The sequence below is a fragment of the Protomyctophum parallelum genome (assembly GCF_964188405.1).
Source record: "Protomyctophum parallelum genome assembly, chromosome: 4".
NCBI classification, from domain to species: domain Eukaryota; kingdom Metazoa; phylum Chordata; class Actinopteri; order Myctophiformes; family Myctophidae; genus Protomyctophum; species Protomyctophum parallelum.
In genome coordinates, this window is record NC_139700.1 from 7,877,841 (window position 1) to 7,897,555 (window position 19,715).

The 19,715-nt window shown below is 42.5% G+C and overlaps 1 protein-coding gene across 1 annotated transcript in view; it reads left to right on the forward strand.

The window, feature by feature from the left end:
• Positions 1-19,715, forward strand: part of nrn1la (neuritin 1-like a) — a gene marked incomplete at both ends in the record, with an annotated part of 87,108 nt that overhangs the window by 48,472 nt on the left and 18,921 nt on the right. Inside the window, one exon of the mRNA XM_083764126.1 lies at positions 15,935-16,085. Within this exon, the coding sequence (XP_083620252.1) occupies positions 15,935-16,085 (151 nt within the window). The remainder of the gene's footprint in view (positions 1-15,934; positions 16,086-19,715) is intronic.

The following is a 19,715-nucleotide window of genomic DNA, read 5'->3' on the forward strand; positions in this document are numbered from 1 at the left end:
CTCACAGCCATGCAGTTTTAAGAAAAATAAACCGATGGGCGGATGGGGGCAGTGCATTAGTGCAGACATTCACCGGAATGTTCTCCCTCCAACTGTCACAGAAGCCACTCTGGGGACATTTTTAAATCTAGGCTTAAAACCCAGTTTTCCCTTTCACTTCAACACAATGAAAGGGGATAGACAGACATGTGGGTGCGTTCGTTTAGAGGCACACTGAGGCTCAGCCAATACAAACTAATAGGCGAGTGCATGTGCTCTCGGACCCTGCAGTGCGCATTTCAGAACGCACCCAGACTTTACTTCATTTATATGTTAGATGCCGTGATCTTTGTACTTTTTCTGTTTTGTATGTGTGGATTTAACATTATTTTTGTGTGTGGCTAGAATATTGAAATATGTCTTCCCTGTGTATTTTTGTTTTGTAGTTTCTTCCTGGAAGCTGAAAGCCTTTGAGTCAAAGGGCCCTATTTTGCGTGTCTTAAGCACCAGGTCTTATGACTTAAGACTTGGCAGCATGTCCAATATGCTGTTTGGCCACTCAAAAGTCATAAGTCATAAGACCCGATACTTAACCCATTTTGGGCGGAACCCCTTTTGGTGTTAGCATTATGTTATGCTTTAGCTATTGAAAAATAGCAGATCTACAAGCTCATAGCGTGCCACCGAGTGGCGCTCTACGAACTTGTAGGTCTGCTATTTTTTTTTCTTTTCGTAAAAATGCGGCACAAATCTTTGAATATATATTCTTTCAGAGCTAAAGTTTTTTTATTTCCCTAAATGGGTTAAGACATGCAAAATAGGGTCCAATCGAAATTACATCACAATATCATCCCCTCCCTTAACCCCGCCCTGTTTATCATTTATCAACAGCTGTGGGTGAGGCTTCAGTTCAGGTCCATCACCACCTACCTGAAAACCAGGCATACTTAATGAACTGGTGGGTCTGGCCACATAAAAAAAACATAATTTGAACGATGAACAGGAAATGGTCTGTGAGTGAAAAAGTGACAAGAGACAAATCACGATAAAATCAACGTTGTTATCAACCTGTCTCTGTCCCAGGCAGCAAGTGGCAACACATTATCACAATATCAAGCAGCAGTAATCATAGGACGTTTACGAGCTCTTATTGTCAGGAATGATTTCTCTCCCTCATAGATCTACGAGGGGGAGAAATCATTTTCAAAATAAAAGTAAAAGCATATAAAACACTCCAACATCATGTAGGCCTATAGTACCTCAACCTAATCAAAACAGGAATCTGTGCCCTCAGTATGTAGACAGTTGGATATAGAGCAATTTACTATCTAAACTGAAAGATGGATACAATGTATGTAACCAAGATACCATACCCTGATGGAAAATGCTGTTTATTTTATTTTATTTTTTTATTTTTTTCCTTCTTACTATGTTCATTAGTACTCAAAACTAGTTTACTAATTACTTTTACTGTCTTGTACTGTCTGTCTTTGTTTTATTTGTCTTGTTCTGACCTTGATTGGGGGGGAGGGGGGGATATTTACATGTCGGATACAACAAAATGTACACATATGTTTTTTCATTTATTCATCAATAAAAATCAAAATAAAGTGTTTAAAAAAAAAAAGCAGGAATCTGTGAATTTCCCCTTTAACCCATTTATGCTTTAGCTATTGAAAAATAGCAGATCTACAAGCTTATAGCGCGCCACCGAGTGGCGCGCTACGAGCTTGTAGGTCTGCTATTTTTGAGAAATCGACTGAGATAGAAACATAGCTTTTTCAGAAAACTGTCAGGATGTATAAGACATTTTTTAGAATCTGATCTCAGGTCAGAATGGGTTAAGGTTTTGACGTTCATTTGTCTTCGTTTTTTGTTATTTGCCTTTTTCTTTTTCTTTTTGTATGACAGTCTGATAATTGTCTGATTCTCCCAGTTGTTTTGTGAAGTGTACAGCCTCAGAGACCCCTCGGGGGGGATGTTGTTGCACTTATAAATAAATAACAACTGAACTGAACTTTAGACTAACCACAGACTTCTATCTGCCTGGGAGCTCTAGTGCCGCCGGGGCAACCTGATCTAGAAGGGGGGGGGGGGGGGGGGAGGCCATATGCCAATCACACTCTCATGCGCCACTGGCTCACTACATCCCATAGCCTGGAGTGGTGCTTGATCTGCAATTGCCAATTTATACCAGAGGATAGTGTAGACTAGAGTAGACAACATCCCATAGCCTGGAGTGGTACCAGAGGACAGTGTAGACTACATCCCGTAGCCTGGAGGTATGATGTGTTAGTCTCAACTATAGCCTTTAACTAGGCCTTACTATCCTGGCACTGTGTCGTTACTAGCCTGGCAGTGTGTGTGTGTGTGTGTGTGTGCGTGTGTGCGTGCGTGCGTGCGTGCGTGCGCGCGTGCATGTTTATGTCATTGATGCATTTATTTGTCAAGGGAAGAGCAAGAGAGATTGCATGCAAATTTTTGTTTGTTTTTAATGATAATTTCTGGAGGCAATTCATGTTTTATTTTGACAGATAAATGTACCGAGGGGAGTTGGATTCAAACTCGGGTCCTAGTGGCAACGCACAAAGGGCATGTGATCCGTGCACTGTCTGAGCCGTCAGGCACTGAGGCACCCTTGAGTGCATGTGTGTGTGTGTGTCTGTTTGGAAAACAACATCATTCAAAAGGAATATCAGAAAGGCTTCACATTAATGCTCAGTGGCCTTGATGCATTTGATGCTTTCATGTTCTCTGTCTCTGCTGAGAGACAGAAAGAGTCTGTAAAATGTAGCCTAATCTACTGCAGAGCTTACAGGAGAGGAGGGCGTCATTAAAAATACGATGAGACAAAGCGGGAAAGACATTTGGAGAGAGAGAGAGGGAGAGGGAGAGGTATTGAGAGAGAGAGGTAGTGAGAGGAAAAGAGCACAAGAAACAGTCAGAGAGAGAGAGAGAGAGAGTGTGAATTGACTGTCAGGTTATTAACGTACGGGAAACTCGTCTCTCTCTCTCTCTCTCTCTCTCGGTCTCTCACCACTCAACAGTTGAGCTCGCAAATTTGAGTGTTGTATGAGGCGGTGGGGGGCAGTCGAAACACCGCCGAAAGCCATACAACACAAATGTTGTGTCAAACCATGTGACTTCCATTGGAAATGCATTGGGGCAAGATGTATCACACCCTTTGTATACATCTAGCATGCATCAATGTTGTATGCTAGATCGAAAGGTGTGAGTCGGGCCTAGTTCTACATTGCAGTATTGATACTTTTACGTGAAACAATTGAGTATACTTTTTCCACCACTGCTCAAACGTGAAGCTGGATGACAGACATTTGGCTGGCGGAACAGCAAACCAGTGGTCCGGGGACCACCAGTGGTCCTTGAGGGGGTTCCAGGTGGTCCCCAGCTAAATGATGGAGAGTAACCAAATTAACCTTTATGGATCTTTAACTCTTAACAGCTTAAAATGAAACCAAATTTCGTCATTTTACACTCTCAAGAGTAAAATGATTGTTAAACATCTGCAACAGAAGTCTCACTAATTAGAGAATGTAGAAGAATTGTTATTTTGATCAACATTTGCCTGTTATCTCTCCTAATGGTGCCACGTCAATACAGCATGGAATTGTGGACAAAAATCCTGAATAAATAATGGACCTCTATGAAAAGAGTTGAAAACCATGCTTCTTTCTTTCTTTCTTTCTTTCTTTCTTTCTTTCTTTCTTTCTTTCTTTCTTTCTTTCTTTCTTTCTTTCTTTCTTGCTTTCTTTCTTTCTTTCTTTCTTTCTTTCTTTTCTACTCCGTCACATCCTGTTCCATGCACGTTGTCACTATAGTGGCCTTGGCCTCCACCTTGTGTCTCTTAGCCTGGCATTAGTCAGACTGACTCACACCATGAACATGTGAGCAGTGTTGTTTTCCTCATTTTAGTCTAATTTTCTCATTTTAGTCACCTGGAATGTCTTAGTGTTAGTCTAGTTTTAGTCGACTAAACATCATAAGAATTTAGTCGACTAAATCCACGGTTAATTTAATCGACTAAAATGTATTTTGTCTGGGCTTGATGCCGTCGTGATGACTGATTTCACATTTGCTGAAAATAGCAGATCTTTTTCAGCATGCAACCAAGTGCAAAATGACTTATACTGGATCTCTAGTCCCTGTTTAACATTTTAGTCTAGTTTTTATTTGTTGAGGAAATTGTCTGGCTAATGCCAGGCCTATACCCTTCTCTGTCCTCCTCTCTGTTTAGGTGCTATAATGGAACGGTATTACAGGTACTGCTGTAGGAGACAGATCATGTAAATTAGGCATAACTCCATCCCTATTAGGGATGGAGTTATGCCTAATTTACATGATTCCCTAACCTCTAAATGTCTAACCTGAATCCTTTCCTTATTATAAGCCTATATCTAAAAGTGTTTTTAATTGGAAAACAACCATTTCATTTGTATTTAATTGGAAAACAACTATTTCATTTGACCTCACAATGTCTGTTTTTCATACAAACGCACGCATGCACGCACGCACGCACGCACACACACACACACACACACACACACACACACACACACACACACACACAGCACGGCTAAGCCTCTAAGCTTTGCTTTTGAAGGCTAATTGAGAGAAACACCATATACTCGCACACACACACACACACACACACACACACACACACACACACACACACACACACCTTCCAGGGTCTCAACAGGCTTTAGTTTGTCACGCAATGGGATCGGCCACCCAGTGCAGCGTCACATATTGACATGGCAATAACACTCCAGAGACCAGGGTTACCATAGTACATGTTATAGTAGAATGGAACATTCTCACTGTCATCCAGCCTGCTGGGCTGATCTGTTGCTGGGTTTCCATTCAGATGTATTGAAAATATTAACCACATCAGAAGATTGGTAAAAGAATATGCAAATTGATATAGGAATATCTGTATCTGTGTGTCCTTGCGGGTCTGGAGGATTAGCCTAGCTCGGTACCCAGGCTTTTATTTTGAGATATTCAGATCGGTGAACCAATATGATCCAACACATTGCTCCCGGCAGCAGCCGCCCCTCTATAACAGAAATCACGGTGGCTCACAGTTAGAAGGTCCTGGGTTCGATTCCCGCTGGGGACACTGTGGGCACTGTGTGTTCCTGTTCCCTCCTCTCCTCCCTCCTCCATCAGTGCCCATACCCGAGGTGGGGTTGGCGAAAGGGCCTTTCTGTGTGGAGTTTGCATGTTCTCCCCGTGTCCCCTAGGGTAGGTACCCTCACAAAAACATGCAGTAATCCTGGTCTCTAAAACTACTTCCCCCTGGCCAGCCGGGGCCACTGGGTGAAAAAACTGGGTTGCAAAATCTTGGGATAAAAAGTATTTAAAAATAAACAGTGGAGGATAAACCCAATATCTGCTCCCCATTGGGATGCTGTCAATGCACTGAATCAGAATTATCAGCTTTATTGTCACATTGCAGTTTTACAAGTTAAAAAGTGGGTTAAATTACTTTTTGTGCATATACCGGTAGTTCCATAGTTCCATCGTATTATCTTTCCAAGAAAACAAAGAAAGGGAAGAAGGGGGATTAAGGAGATCAAGGCAAGAAAGAATAAAAAGCTAAAGCGAATGAGTTGCCGTGCCGAACGCTGTGAAGTTCTCTTGAGCCGTCTCAGCGTTTGTGACCCGACAGGCACAGAATGGTAAATAATGTTTTGGGCTATACAGAAAGGTCAGTATCTCACCTACTGTCTTGCTGTAAGTTGCGGTTGTGATATTTAGAGATTTTCTTTATGCCAAAATCTAAAATGTGCATAAAAACAGTTTTATGGAAACCCAAGTGACTCATACATAAACACAATCACAATCCTTCCATCTGTCTGCACCATGAAAAGTGTGTGTGTGTGTGTGTGTGTGTGTGTGTGTGTGTGTGTGTGTGTGTGTGTGTGTGTGTGTGTGTGTGTGTGCGTGTGCGTGTGCGCGCGCGTGCACACGTGATTGTACATTATAGGCTGGGCTCGTAAAGAGCAATGAGTATCATTCAGTGATAGACAGAAAGAAGAATAGCACTAGGTCTGATCAATCTGGATGCGTTCCCTCGAGACCGCTAGAGCATGTGTGTGTTTGAGCGTGTGTGAGTGTGCATGTGTGTGTTTGTTTGTTCGTGTGTGAGTGCGCATGCATGTGTGTTTGTTTAATCGAGTGTGCATGTGTGTTTTGTGTACGTGCTTGTGTTTGTTTGTGTGTGAGTGTACATGTGTGTTGTTTGTAAGGTGAAGTGTGTAGCAGGCATCGGTAGCATTCCTGCGCAGTCAGCAGTGATCTTGCCAGCCTTTGCACAATCTCATGAATAGATAGATCAGTATGTTGTTTGTGCGCACGCGCGTGCACGCATGTGCGTGCGTGTGTGTGTCCATGTCCATGACTGCTCACAGGGGGCATATGTTAGTCTGACTTACCAATAGTCCGACAAGACTCACCCGTGTCTTCCGTGCACTATTGTGTGTGGAACTATTACCCACACCCACTGCCCACAATCAAAAAGTAGCATTTTACTCAGGTACTGTAGAATGTTACTTTAGTCTAGTATTTTCAATGTTCAGTGCTTTTACTTCTACTCCACTACATCTCAAAGGCAAATATTGTACTTTTACTACACTACAATTATTTGAAAACTTTAGTTACTATAGTTACTTTTTTAATTATTATTACAAAACATACAGTATTAACCACTTCAGCCCTGTATACATTTCGACCATTTTAAAATAGCTCATTATGCAGAAGTGCATTTCAATCAACGCATAGATCTGGTATTTTCAAAAGATTTTTTTATACATTCGAAAACGTATAAAACTGCATAATGAGCACTTTCAACTTTTTGTGACTGTGTGCGTGCGTGCGTGCGTGTGTGTTTCAGTCAAACTTATTTTTATGAGTATGTCTGCATGGGTCCAATCAGTCTGTCCCAGATTCACTCAAACAGTGTGCTCAAAACCAACCATATGAGAGCTACATATTCATGCAACAACTTTTCCATGAGTGCTTCTCTTCTCTTCTATTCATCTGGTTTTAGAGAGTTTGGTATGCAGAGACCAAACGGACTGTGGAGGTGAATCTAGGCTAGCTGTACTGTATAGGGCCAGTTTGGTGTACTAGGGACAGTGCCGGTCCAGAGTTGTCCATTATTAAAACTGAGCATTGGGTCGATATATTTGTTTCCAGTCGCTTAATTCGCCGATTGGCTGTAGACACACTGGGCCCTATTTTGCGTGTCTTAAGTACCAGGTCTTACGACTTAACTTAAGACCTGGAGGCGTGGTCAATGCTGTTTGGCCACTCAGAATAGCCAAATGGCATTGATCACGCCTCCAGGTCTTAACTTAAGTCATAAGACCTGGTACTTAAGACACGCATAACAGGGCCCAGTAATTTAACTTTGGCATTGTATTTTTGTTCGCGCCGCGCCTGTTTGTGCCGTGCCCATTCACGCCGTGCCCGTTTGTGCAACTTCTCGTCTTTGCATTGACTTTGTATGTAATTGCGCCACGCTCTGACTATCCAGGTCTGATCGCAGATTAAGACCTGCACAGTCAAATCAATTTTTGTCAAACACACAGACAGTCAAATTATGGCGGCCATTTTGAAAAATGGCTGCCATGGTCACCGTACAAATCTAAATAGTACCACTGTATTCCTCATCCTTGAAAATGTAGCATTATAGTCACCAGAATGAAGATCCTAGGTGGTCTAGAAGCTGAATTGGTAATATAACAGCAGGTGGTGGCCATTTTGGAAATTGGCTGCCATGGTCACCACGGGACAAATCTGCGATGGCCCTCTATAGCCAAAAATGAAATAAAAGCGAGAAGTCCGCACACATCGATTTCCTTTTCCCAGTGGTGAGTATAGGACAAGAAACACCACTTTCATTTGAGGTCTATTCTTAGTAATGGAGCTTAGACACTCTGAGAGATATGATTATTAACCTTCCGCACTCTGTTGAATTGGCTGACCGGTAGGCTATGGGCTCCTTTTCAGGGCTGTGGGGTGATAATAGGATGAGAGTCACAACTGGACCAGATTGTCATCCTGAATGTTGTTGCCTTCTTTGGGGTGACTGTGGCTCAAGAGGTAGAGCAGGTCGTCCAATGATCCATGGGTCGGCGGTTCGAATCCCGGCTCCTCCTGTCTACATGTCGAAGTGTCCTTGGGCAAGACACTTAACCCCAAATTGCTCCCGATGTGCTGGTTGGTACCTTGCATGGCTTCCGCTGCAATCGGTGTATGAATGTGTGTGTGTGAATGGGTGAATGTAATGCACAATCTATGTAAAGCGCCTTGAATAAAGGCGCTATATAAACGCTATATCTTTGCCCTTGAATTTTCTCTTGAATGTGCCTCAGATAGCTTGAAAATTGTTCTAATTTGAGTGTATTATTGAGAGCAGACGGCAAAAACAGATCACTTTTTTTGTATATAAAATTTAAATAATTTAAAAAATATATAATTAGCAAATGCTCAAGCCACCACGTTTTATAAACTTGTTTGTTATGTGGTGGTTATTTTCTTATCACAGAATGGTGTTTGTAACAATTATGCCCTGCCCTGCCCATGATGTGACGTGTGACGTCATTATCATTGATTGTGTCACCTGATGAAGGCCAACCATGGCCGAAACGTTGTGTTTTGATACTAATGCCAGTGTTTCTATAATAAATGAAGCACTGGAGCATACAGTAGCTGTGTGCACATTTCTCTCTTTTACACTATATTTACCTTTACTGTTACCTATACTCACCAGCGAGGAACTGGATGTGCGCAACCCACCTGTTTTTAACCCATTCTAGACGGGTGTTTTAACTAAGCATTATGTTATACTTTAGCTATGGAAAAATAGCAGATCTACAAGGTCATAGCGTGCCACCGAGTGGCGCGCTATGAGCTTGTAGGTCTGCTATTTTAGAAAAATCGTGAAAATACGGCACAAATCTTTGAATATAATATTCTTTCAAAATATATTTTTTTAATTTCCACGTCAGGCCTTAGGGCCGATTCATACTATTTTAGAACCGGATAAAAGTCAGAAAACTTCTGACGAGCCGAGATCATTTCGGCACTACAGCGCCGAAACAGCGGTAAAATAGGAGTATGAATCGGCCCATAAACTTCTTTCATCGTTTACTTTTGTGGAGTATCCTGTATCAAGTGACTCTTATATGCATTTCTGGGGCTTTTTCTGCCTTTATTGATAGATAAAGTGACTGACTGGAAAGGTCGTCGGAATTGGGCGTCGACCCAAACTGCAACACGCTGTCAGGCAGCATTAGCTCTACTGTACAAACCCATCGTAACTTCAAACTTCAAACTGAACCATGATAGATTCATCGAAAACACCCGTCTTGGTTCTGGAAAGTCATACTGCCCTCATAATATAATATGTGATGTTTTTTCGATAACTTTTTTCATTTTCCCCAAAACATATTATAAAGAAAGTAGGCTAAATTGAAAGAAACACGGCCCCCTCGCTTATTATGAGGGTAGTATAAGTACTGTGTGAAGCAAGGAAGCCCGCACGACTCCAATTCGTCTCACTGTCTTTATACATTCTTACCGGGTGCGCGGTCGAGAAAAGTAAACTTTTAAAGAAATCTCTAAGAAGAGAACACCAGCACTCACAGACATGTAATTTAAGGCACTTTTATTCTTTTCTGGTTGGCATAGTATGCTGCAGACAGCACAACGTACGCCTTTCGGCTTGGAGCCTTCGATACAAATGACAAACAGCCAAAACCCAAAAGTGCAAACATAATTTCGCACAAATACACATTAATATGATAAACTCTGAAAATTGTGGGGACATTTTGAAACCACACCAATACAAGTAAATTTAGACAAATAAATAATCATATACGACGTGCATATATCAGTATAAGTGACCATAACCAAGGACGGGTGTTTTAGATAGGGTTTGTATACTGTATACTGTAGGATCACTGTATCAAATATCTGAATACTGAATCAAGCAACTTAAAAACTGTCTGGGGTGTTCACACGTAAACAATGAAATGGCACAATCTTTTAATATCCTATAAATGTCAAACTGGCCATTGCTTAGGGATGTTTGCAACCTTTTCCTCAATAAACACAATTATGCACAAACAACAAAGGCGAGCCTCTGGCCTGTCAACATGTCCATTAGGATAAACACATAAAGCCATCACACACACACACACATAACTATTAGATTGGATGATAATATTGCCTCAACAAAATGCTGAAGGTTGCAAAGAATTATTTCAAAAGATTTTAAAACGTTTAAACAAGAAATTATATTGTATTAACATACCCTGCCATACAGTTATATTAACCCATTTTGGGCAGGAACCCCTTTTGGTGTTAGCATTACGTTATGCTTTAGCTATTGAAAAATAGCAGATCTACAAGCTCATAGCACTGAGTGGCGCGCTACGAGATTGTAGGTCTGTTATTTTTGAAAAATCGAAGAATGACTGACATAGAAATATAGCTTTTTCAGAAAACTGTCAGGACATTTTTAGAATCTGATCTCAGGTCAAAATGGGTTTGTAAGTTACATTAACATAACCTACTCTACCATACATATTGTATAAGTTATATTCTATTAACATATTCAATAGTACGATTTTAACAGTGATACGATGCGTATCACGACAACGTTGGCGATACGATAACTTGTTGGTTGGTTCACTCATGGTGATATGATACGATTCAATGATTTAAAATCGATACAGTAACTATTTAGCAAAGCAATTAAATCTGTGTGAAACATTGTGGATAGTGCAGGTTTTTTAAGGGAGACATTTATTATTATGGATATAAGTAAACAGTGATTCTCTGGCAAATACATGGACATTATATTTGAACATTATTGACATGAACACAGAGAATACACATATTTATCGATAGATCAAGTATATGGAATGGAAAAGCAATTAAGCACATATTTCTTTTGAGGGGCCAAGCCCGAAGGACCTATGGTCCCTTATTGTATTTGTCTTTTTTTCTCTTCTTCTTCTATTTCTTGTCTTTAACACTGGATTTTATTTTGTACAGAATAACTTTCAGAATAACTTTCAACCTGGCATCCCTATTTTCATTATTTTAGGCAAACATTTCCCCCCAAAACTTTCACAAATAGTAAACATATTTAGGCTAGAGGGCTTAAGTGCTGTTGACGAATGACTGTGGTTGAGTTCAGAATAGACCATTGACTAATTGAAGTAGCTATGCTACTGCCACACGCCCTGTATTAAAAGTCAAAGCCTCATTAAAACTTTTTTTTAATTTGATTGAAGTTAGTTTCTTTCTTCACAGAATACGAAGCTATGGCTTTTCGTTGCAGAATGGTTGCCGTTTACAATGTGTAACCTGGATCTGGTAAAAGTTGACACAACCCTGAACTTTTTGTCTTTTGCACGCACACTTTTTCTTTTGTGAAAAAGTATTAGCAGAACAATAAATCCACCTCAGAGTTGTAGGGAAATTTCAAAGGAAATTTCTGAAGGAAGAAATGGACTGTTTCTTTGTTACCAAAGTCATTCAAACAATTCCCGAATACGCACGCACGCACGCACGTCGCACGCACGTCGCACGCACGCACTATACAAGTATTTTCTTTTTCTCCGTTTTACATACATTCAGAAACACACAAGCCAAGTTCAAATCTAGGAAGCCAAGTACAACTTGGTTGATGGGGAATACAATTAGAGCAGTTAAAATAATATATGATCAGGATGGTTATGAAGACTGTCCAGATAACTGCAAGAACACCTGCTCAGCATCTCAGCATGTGAACACCAGCAGAATACCAGTTGCAACGGCCTGCTGTTAGCGTTTATTTATTCCATATACGTGTATGTGGTGCATAAAAACTTAACGCTGCTTCTCCACGTTTATAGTTTTGGGGACAGATAGTAGACCTTTCCCACATGACCGGTCAGAAAGGTTCATGATATGGCAGAAGATCAGAAATGTATATTTTGGCCCTGCCTAAACCAATCAATGCTTTATAAACCAATAGTAGAATTTTGAAATCAATTCTTGAATGTCTTTGACATACAGGGAGTCTGTGTAAAGACGTAGTTGAATGCCCCCCCCCCCCCCCCCCCCCCCACACACACACACACACACACACCCCATGCCACCCCCCCTCTTTTCCTCAGGTCTTCATTAAAACTTGATGGGGATGAGTGAAGCCAATAATGTTAAAGCCCTGTGAACAGCCCTGCCTGAAATCAATAGGTTTCCTGCTGCAGAAAAGAAAGGGAGGGGGGGGAAAGAAAGTCATGCTTATTAAATATTTAACAGTAAATCTCTGGGGACACTAAGGAGAGTTCTGGTGATGCACTGTCTGACACAATTAGCATCTCCTCGTTCACCTGCCGGGCTCCGACCATGCCTCTAACTGTTGGACATGGAGCACTATCGCTGGTTTTATGAGACACGACAAGCCTCCTTTAGGTTGGTCACGCTCTTTAGTAGCGGCTAGCTTTGCTGTCTCTTTCTGCAGTGGCAATATGTCTGCCGTGATGGGCTCAAGTCCGGGGAGAGCTATTTTAGCCGTTGATAACATGAATCCCTAGTGGGACTAAAGTGGTATCAGGGGTTTCAACTTCTTCTTCTTTCTTTCTCACAAGCCAGGGCAGTCTATAGAGATCATCTCTGTGGTGCTGTTTAAAAAGTCTTTGACTGCTTTCTGTGATGTTTCTATCCCTCCGCTGAGTTTAATCCTTATTCACCAACATGTTCAGCCTGTTACGAACAATAGCATTTTACATGCCTGTAGCCTCTCACTGCCTTGGCTATTGGTTTGCCATGATGTTCTTAACACTTGAACTGCGGCCGTGTATAGCTTGAGCGGGGGCGGAATTGGGGAGATTACTACTCAAGTACTTCCATTTTCCCCGCTCGCAGACCTTCATTGCTGCTCCATTGTAAGAAAAGGCTGATGTTTCCCTCTCCCCCTGATTTGTTCATGGCTTTTAGTACATTTTCTTTCTATATAAAAGAGCTACTGAAAACCCATAGCCTAAAAAATTTATTTGTGTATTTTTGTATTTGTATGCATTTTTATTCATTTTAATGCATTTAACAATTTTATATGTATTTGTATATGTATGACATGTTGCATTTTGACGTTGTTCTTATATATATTTGTCTCCAAATTTGCCAGCAACCAATCAACTAATCTGGGTGTTGGCCAGAGTGAGTACACTCCCTAATTATTGGACTTTTGTCCCAACCTCTATAAATGTGAGCATCTCTACCTCCCCTGTTATACCCTGAAGAAGACAACCTGTTTGTCTCACACACACACACACACACACACACACACACACACACACACACACACACACACACACACACACACACACACACACACACACACACACACACACACACACACACACAGGGGAAAACAATCTCTGTCCCTGGCCTTCAGGCCTGGCTGACATCATTACAAATTGCTAATCAACTAAGTCCATAGTTTATCTCATTGTGCACCATGCTCAACCATTTCGTTCAAATTAAATCTTGTTCATTGGGTGCGCTCAACCAAATAATTTGTCAGAATTAAAAGAGAATGTTCACGGCTCCCAAAATTCCCATTTCAGTTTGTAAACTAGAAAAAGTGCCCTTCTGGGCACAGGTCTCCACCAGGATAGGAATGTAGGACATTGCAGCTTGCCTTCATCTGGTGGTTGGATAAAAGGGCAACAAAAGTAAATCAGGATGGAGTCTGAGAAGTCTGAAAGACCGGTTTTGTTGAATGGCTCTAGAGAGACTGTGTACCAATTTGCGTGATGTTTGGACAAAATCTGTAGGTGTACTGTGCAAAAACTTGTTTTGCACAAAGCGGCCTCCTGGTGGCGCTATAACAGGCCGTTCTGGAAAGTTTGGGGCAGAGGTTCATCGTTGGCATCCAGGGAGTGTGTGTGCAAAATTTGGCATCGACCGGGTTAACGGTGGCCGAGATTAGCTACTCACGGACACACCAGGGGGGCAGTCAGCCAGATATTTCGTGAAGCCTCATTTGAAATCGGTAGTTCATATAATGGCCTGTTGTGGCGCAGGACTGGACCCAAAAAGCCCCATAGCTCCATAGAGGCCCATGTATTTTGGCCCAACTTCACCTAGACTGTATTACCTTAATAAACATGGTCATGAATACTTTCTTCTTCCAGTCACTAGTTTAAAGTCTCATTTCTAATGTCATAATATTCTTTTTGGAAAATTATGGTCCCATTAATTAAAAAAATGACCATAAAGTCGCGTATGTTCTGAGGGGCGTGGCTACCGTTACAGTCTATGATCGGGATTCCCCTCCCACTCAAGAGTCTTCTCCTCCCACTCGAGTCAAAATAAAAACCAACGGAGAAGAAGGGGGGAAGTCCCGCCTCGTTGTCTGGGCAGCCAATGACCAGCTGGTACAAAACGGAGCCAGCCAATGGCCAGCTGGTACCAAAAGATGGCGACTTAAATCAGGAATTAGCATATCATTACAGGCTTCATTTTACGTTCATGTTAGACCCGGGGAACGCTTTGTCCATATTTTTTACAGTCTATGGGACACACACACACACACACACACACACACACACACACGGACGGACGGACGGAGTGCAAAACATACTCTCCCCCCATGCCTTCGGCGAGACAATAAACGAACACGTTCTCTGTGGAATGACACGTAGCCTGCGGAGTTAGTTCAGTCAGTCACACTCAAGGGAGTTCATGCCGTGCTCAAAGGCGCATTCAATACTCAAGGGTTTTTTTAATTCGAGGGATGACTTCCGCACACCCGGTTCAATTTTATAGCAGGTGCGTATAGGTCCTGGCAGAACAGCAAACGTTTTAAGGAAGGAGGAGAGACCCGCACACCGCCACTTGCTGGTTCAAGAAGTTTATTTTAAGAGTCGTAGCAACGTTTCGGCCTTTCGGGCCTTCTTCAGGCATGCTCAAGGGGTTAACATGCTGAATTGTAGGTGCAAGTCCCACACGTCATTCACTGATGTGGCAGTCAGCTGACCAATTGGGAGGGCTACTTAAGCTCACTACTGCATGCTCTTCCTGCCTTCCTTCTGCTATGGTTCCTGGTTGTTATGTGATGTTTGCTCCCACCACCACCCCAGCACCACCGGTGGTCTCTGTTATTTATGTCCCCCATGGGGGGGTTCATTGTATATCTATCTCCCTGCTCTTAAGGTTTATGATGGTTAATCGTGCCGAGCAGGGAGTAAATGCAGCAGTGAAAAAATCTTTTGAAAATTGCAACAGGTTGTTGTGAACAATGAACATTTATTCGCTTTCTCCGCCAACACGCTATTTTGTTCTTATTTTTAACTGAATGACCAAACTTGGTACAGCCTGCTGCAGCCTATTCAGTGCACTCTTTGTGCTCAGTCAGATTGGGACAGCACACACGCATGGGCGGAGCTTGAGGGGGTTCAGGGGGTAAAAAAAAAGGGGGGGGGGGGGGGGGGGGTTAAACTTAACTTCTGGCTTCTGACTGTAGTTTGTAATCATCTCTCTTATCATGATATGATGACTCGCTGTATGGCTGTAGTGCATGTGTGTATGTGTGTGAGCTGCTGTACTACCCTAAATAACTCATTTTTAGGGGTTAGGGCATTGTAAAAACGCTAAAATAATAAAATAAAGGTAAAAAAATCGAAGCGTGCGCGCGGGTGTCGTTGGCCATGCAGTCGCACCCCCAGGCGTCAAGTTCAAGCTCCGCCTATGCACACACGTACTCTCAAATGGTTCAGGGCCATTTATATTGAAGTGCAAATGATTTGTCTGTGTGTTTGTTCTCGAATGTGTGTGCGTGCGTGCGTGTGTGTGTGTGTGTGTGTGTGTGTGTGTGTGTGTGTGTGTGTGTGTGTGTGTGTGTGTGTGTGTGTACGCATTCCAGTGCTGAGCCAGTATCCCGCTGCTGCCGCCTCGGCCAGAAGGTGTCACTCCATCTACAAAGGTTTCGCACAGTGTCTGATGGCGCTGGGGGACAGTCTGGCGGACAGCACGCACAGGGATGAAGACACGCACGAGATCCACTCCATCTGCAGGTCAGTGGGTGTGAACTCAATCTATGCCGAGGTATTAAAACCCTCCTGTGCTGAACACGAGAATGTTAAAAGTATAGTATTAATCCAGAATTAATACTATTCTTTTTACCGTATTTTCAATTGAACTCAATGAAACATTTCGTGACCTCCCGGTTAGCATATTAGCGTTTCTATCGCTAGAGCTAACTCGAAAATGGCCAATTACTGCTTCCCGTTCACGGGGGCAAATCACAGGTCTTCTTCGCAGCCTTTTCCGTGCATTCTGTTGGCCCATGGCTCTAGACTCCGTGCATTCTGTCGGCCCATGGCTCTAGACTCCAGACATTCTGTCGGCCCATGGCTCTAGACTCCAGGCATTCTGTCGGCCCATGGCTCTAGACTCCAGGCATTCTGTCGGCCCATGGCTCTAGACTCCAGGCATTCTGTCGGCCCATGGCTCTAGACTCCAGGCACTGGTGGGAGCATGTAATCATGTTAATACTGGATAATATCCCCTGACTGGATAGTCAGGGGATATTACAAAAATCTACAAAAAAAAAAGATCTGCTTTAAGTAGCATGTGACGTGTCAAACTATGGGTTTTTCATGATTCTGAATCCATTGCAAGCATTTGTTTTGCACGAAAAACACTCTTTGGGCTTTGTACTTTAATTACAGTCCAATACTTTTACTTCTATATCTCAGATCCAAATAATGTACTTTTACTCCACTACATTTATTTGAAAACATTAGTCACTAGTTACTTTGGAGATCTTCATCCATCCATTCATCTTCAACCGCTTATCCGTAGCCAGGTCGCGGGGGCAACAGCTCCACCAGAGTGCTCCAGACTTCCCTCTCCAGAGCAACATTAGTGACTTCCTCCTGGGGGATTCCGAGACGTTCCAAGGCCAGTGAGTCGATTGTGTTTCCTCCAACTGCGCCTTGGTCTGCCCGGGGGTCTCCTCCCAGTGGGACGTGCGTCGAGGACCTCCCTAGGGAGACGCCCGAGAGGCATCCTAACCAGGTGCCCGAACCGCAGCGGTTCTACTCCGAGACTCTCTCGTGTGACTGAACTTCTCACCCTCTAAGGGAGATGCCAGCCACCCGTAGAAGAAAACTCATTTTGGTATTCGCTACCTTATTCTTTCGGTCATGACCCACACTGCATGACCATAGGTGAGAGTAGGAACGAAGATTGCTCGGTAGACAGAGAGCTTTTCCTTCTGGCTCAACTCTCTTTTCGTCACAACAGCGACTGCAATACCGTCCCTACCGCTCCGATTCTCCGGCTGATCTCCTTCTTTGTCCTCCCCTCACTCCTGAACAAGACCCAGAGATACTTAAACTCCTTCACCTGGGGTAATGCCTCATTCCCTACCCGGACTGCACAATCCACCGGTTTCCTGCTGAGAACCATGGCCTCAGATTTGTAGACGCTGATCCTCATCCCAGCCGCCGTACACTCGGCTGAGAACTTTGGAGATCTTGATTATTCAATTCAACTTTATTAGCAAACTCAGGTCCATAGAAAAACACACACAGGGTTAACATACAAGAGATACAACAGGCAATAAAATCATAAAATAATGTAAAACAAATACATAACTTAACCCACAGGCAGAACATACAGGCATTTAAGACAGTGTATCCTTAATCTTGATGTATAACGTGAACAGCTCACTGAGGGGCTTGAAAGCGCTACAATGATACTGTTTGTCGACACATAGGCCTACAGCCTTTTCATAAACTTAAACATTAGATTTCTTAGGAGTGCTTTAAAAGTCCTCGCTCCAGCAGTGACAAACATCTGGCTAGCACTGCCCCCTCTGGGTGTCACGCCTCGCTCCTCTGCCTTTGAATTTGAGCTTTGACTTAGGTCCAAACCACTGGACTAATATTTGGCTTGACCCTTAATGGTTATGTGGTTGATTTGTGTTCTGTATTTGCTTATGTCAAGAAAGGAAGTTGTTGTTACTATTCTTGCCTTTGTACTTGTTTATTAATACTGCAGTCCTTTGGACTTATTCTGTTTTTTTCTGTATGTTCAGTATTTTGCCTTGTCTTCCTGTTCTGTTTGGTTTTCTGTTACTCTGTTGGTTTGTGTATCTTATTTTGTAGTAGGGTCCCTAGTGTTTCCTGTCTGCCTAGTTACTGTCCCCTACCTTGTCTCACCTACCTTGTGATGTGTCAGTGTTTTCACCTGTGTCTTCTTAGTCCTGTTAGCCTATCCTGTGATTGATTGTATTTTGAGTTCACCTGTGTCTAGTTAGTCTTTGTCTATTTATATACCCCAGTTTGTTCAGTTCCTTGTCAGATCGTCATTTCATGTCAGCGTGTATACTGTGTCCTTATTTTGCCTGCCCCATTTTATGGGAAGTTTAAGTTTAGTTTAATAAACATCCTGAACTGTGAATCCTGCCTTTTGGGTCCTCTGAACGCACCCTGACACTGGCTTGAACAAGGACACTTTCACTTTAGTGGAACAATGACTGAACTAATTATTATTACAAAACATGCATTTACCACTTCAGCCCTATTATACTGTACATTTTGGCCATTTGAAAATAGCCGGATCTACAAAGATTTGTATACATTTGAATACTAGACTTTTTCTCGTAACAGAGTGGCTAATCCCCCCCCCCCCTCGAGCTATCAATGTCATATGTACACTTCACAACACACTACCATAATTTCCCAACTTTAATTTAAGGCGCTAACTTAGAATAGATGTACACCTATTTGACGGCAGCAACACAATTGCCTTCCTTGGCGCATTAACGGGCGTCACCGACCATCAGCTGGTCACAGACACACACACATCCCCTCTGCAGTGCTCTACTGAAAGTGACTGCATGCAGTGTGTCTCATTTCTCCTCAAAAAGCCCTTGAATATATGATGGAATATGAGTAAGGATTACTGTGAATATGGTAACCTCACATTTCATATAGCACACACCATAATAATAATATCTCAAACTTATATAGCGTACCCAAAGACGCTTTACATGGGGGGGCTTTGCAGAGGTAACAACAAAATAAAAACAACTTTATTAGAAGAAAAAAACAAAAAAGAACAAAAAGCTAAAGAACATTAAAAGACAGTGAAAAGGGTTAGCTAGGGAAGGCAATATTGAAGAGGTGGGTCTTGAGGGTGGTTTTGAAAGTAGGGAGGGCATTCCACAGGGTTGGGGCAGCAAAGGCAAAAGCTCTGTCACCCCATAATACTCTAGTTTCTTTTTTTTTTTAAGTCAGGCAGAGAATAACTACTGTAGGTACAGGTAGAGGTCCGAAACAGGCAAAGCATACTATACTGTGATAAACTAGTATGATCAGCAGGCAGAGAACAATGGCTGGATGGAGACAATGAGTAACCAGTCACAGGGGTTGGAGTGGTTACAGGTGTCCGTGAGCTCCCACTGGCATGGGGCCGTTGGCGTGACACAGTATGAGTCACCAGAACCAAGGAAGGACGTGCTGTGTTTCCGGTGAATCTATCATGGTTCAAATGGAGTTTGAAGTTACAATGGGTTTGTATTAGGATGGGGGCGTCCCGGGCGTGTTTGATAAAAAATATTATATCAAATATCGAAATACTAAATGAAGCAACTTCAGAACTGTCAGGGGTGTTCACAGAAGCCTGAGTCTACG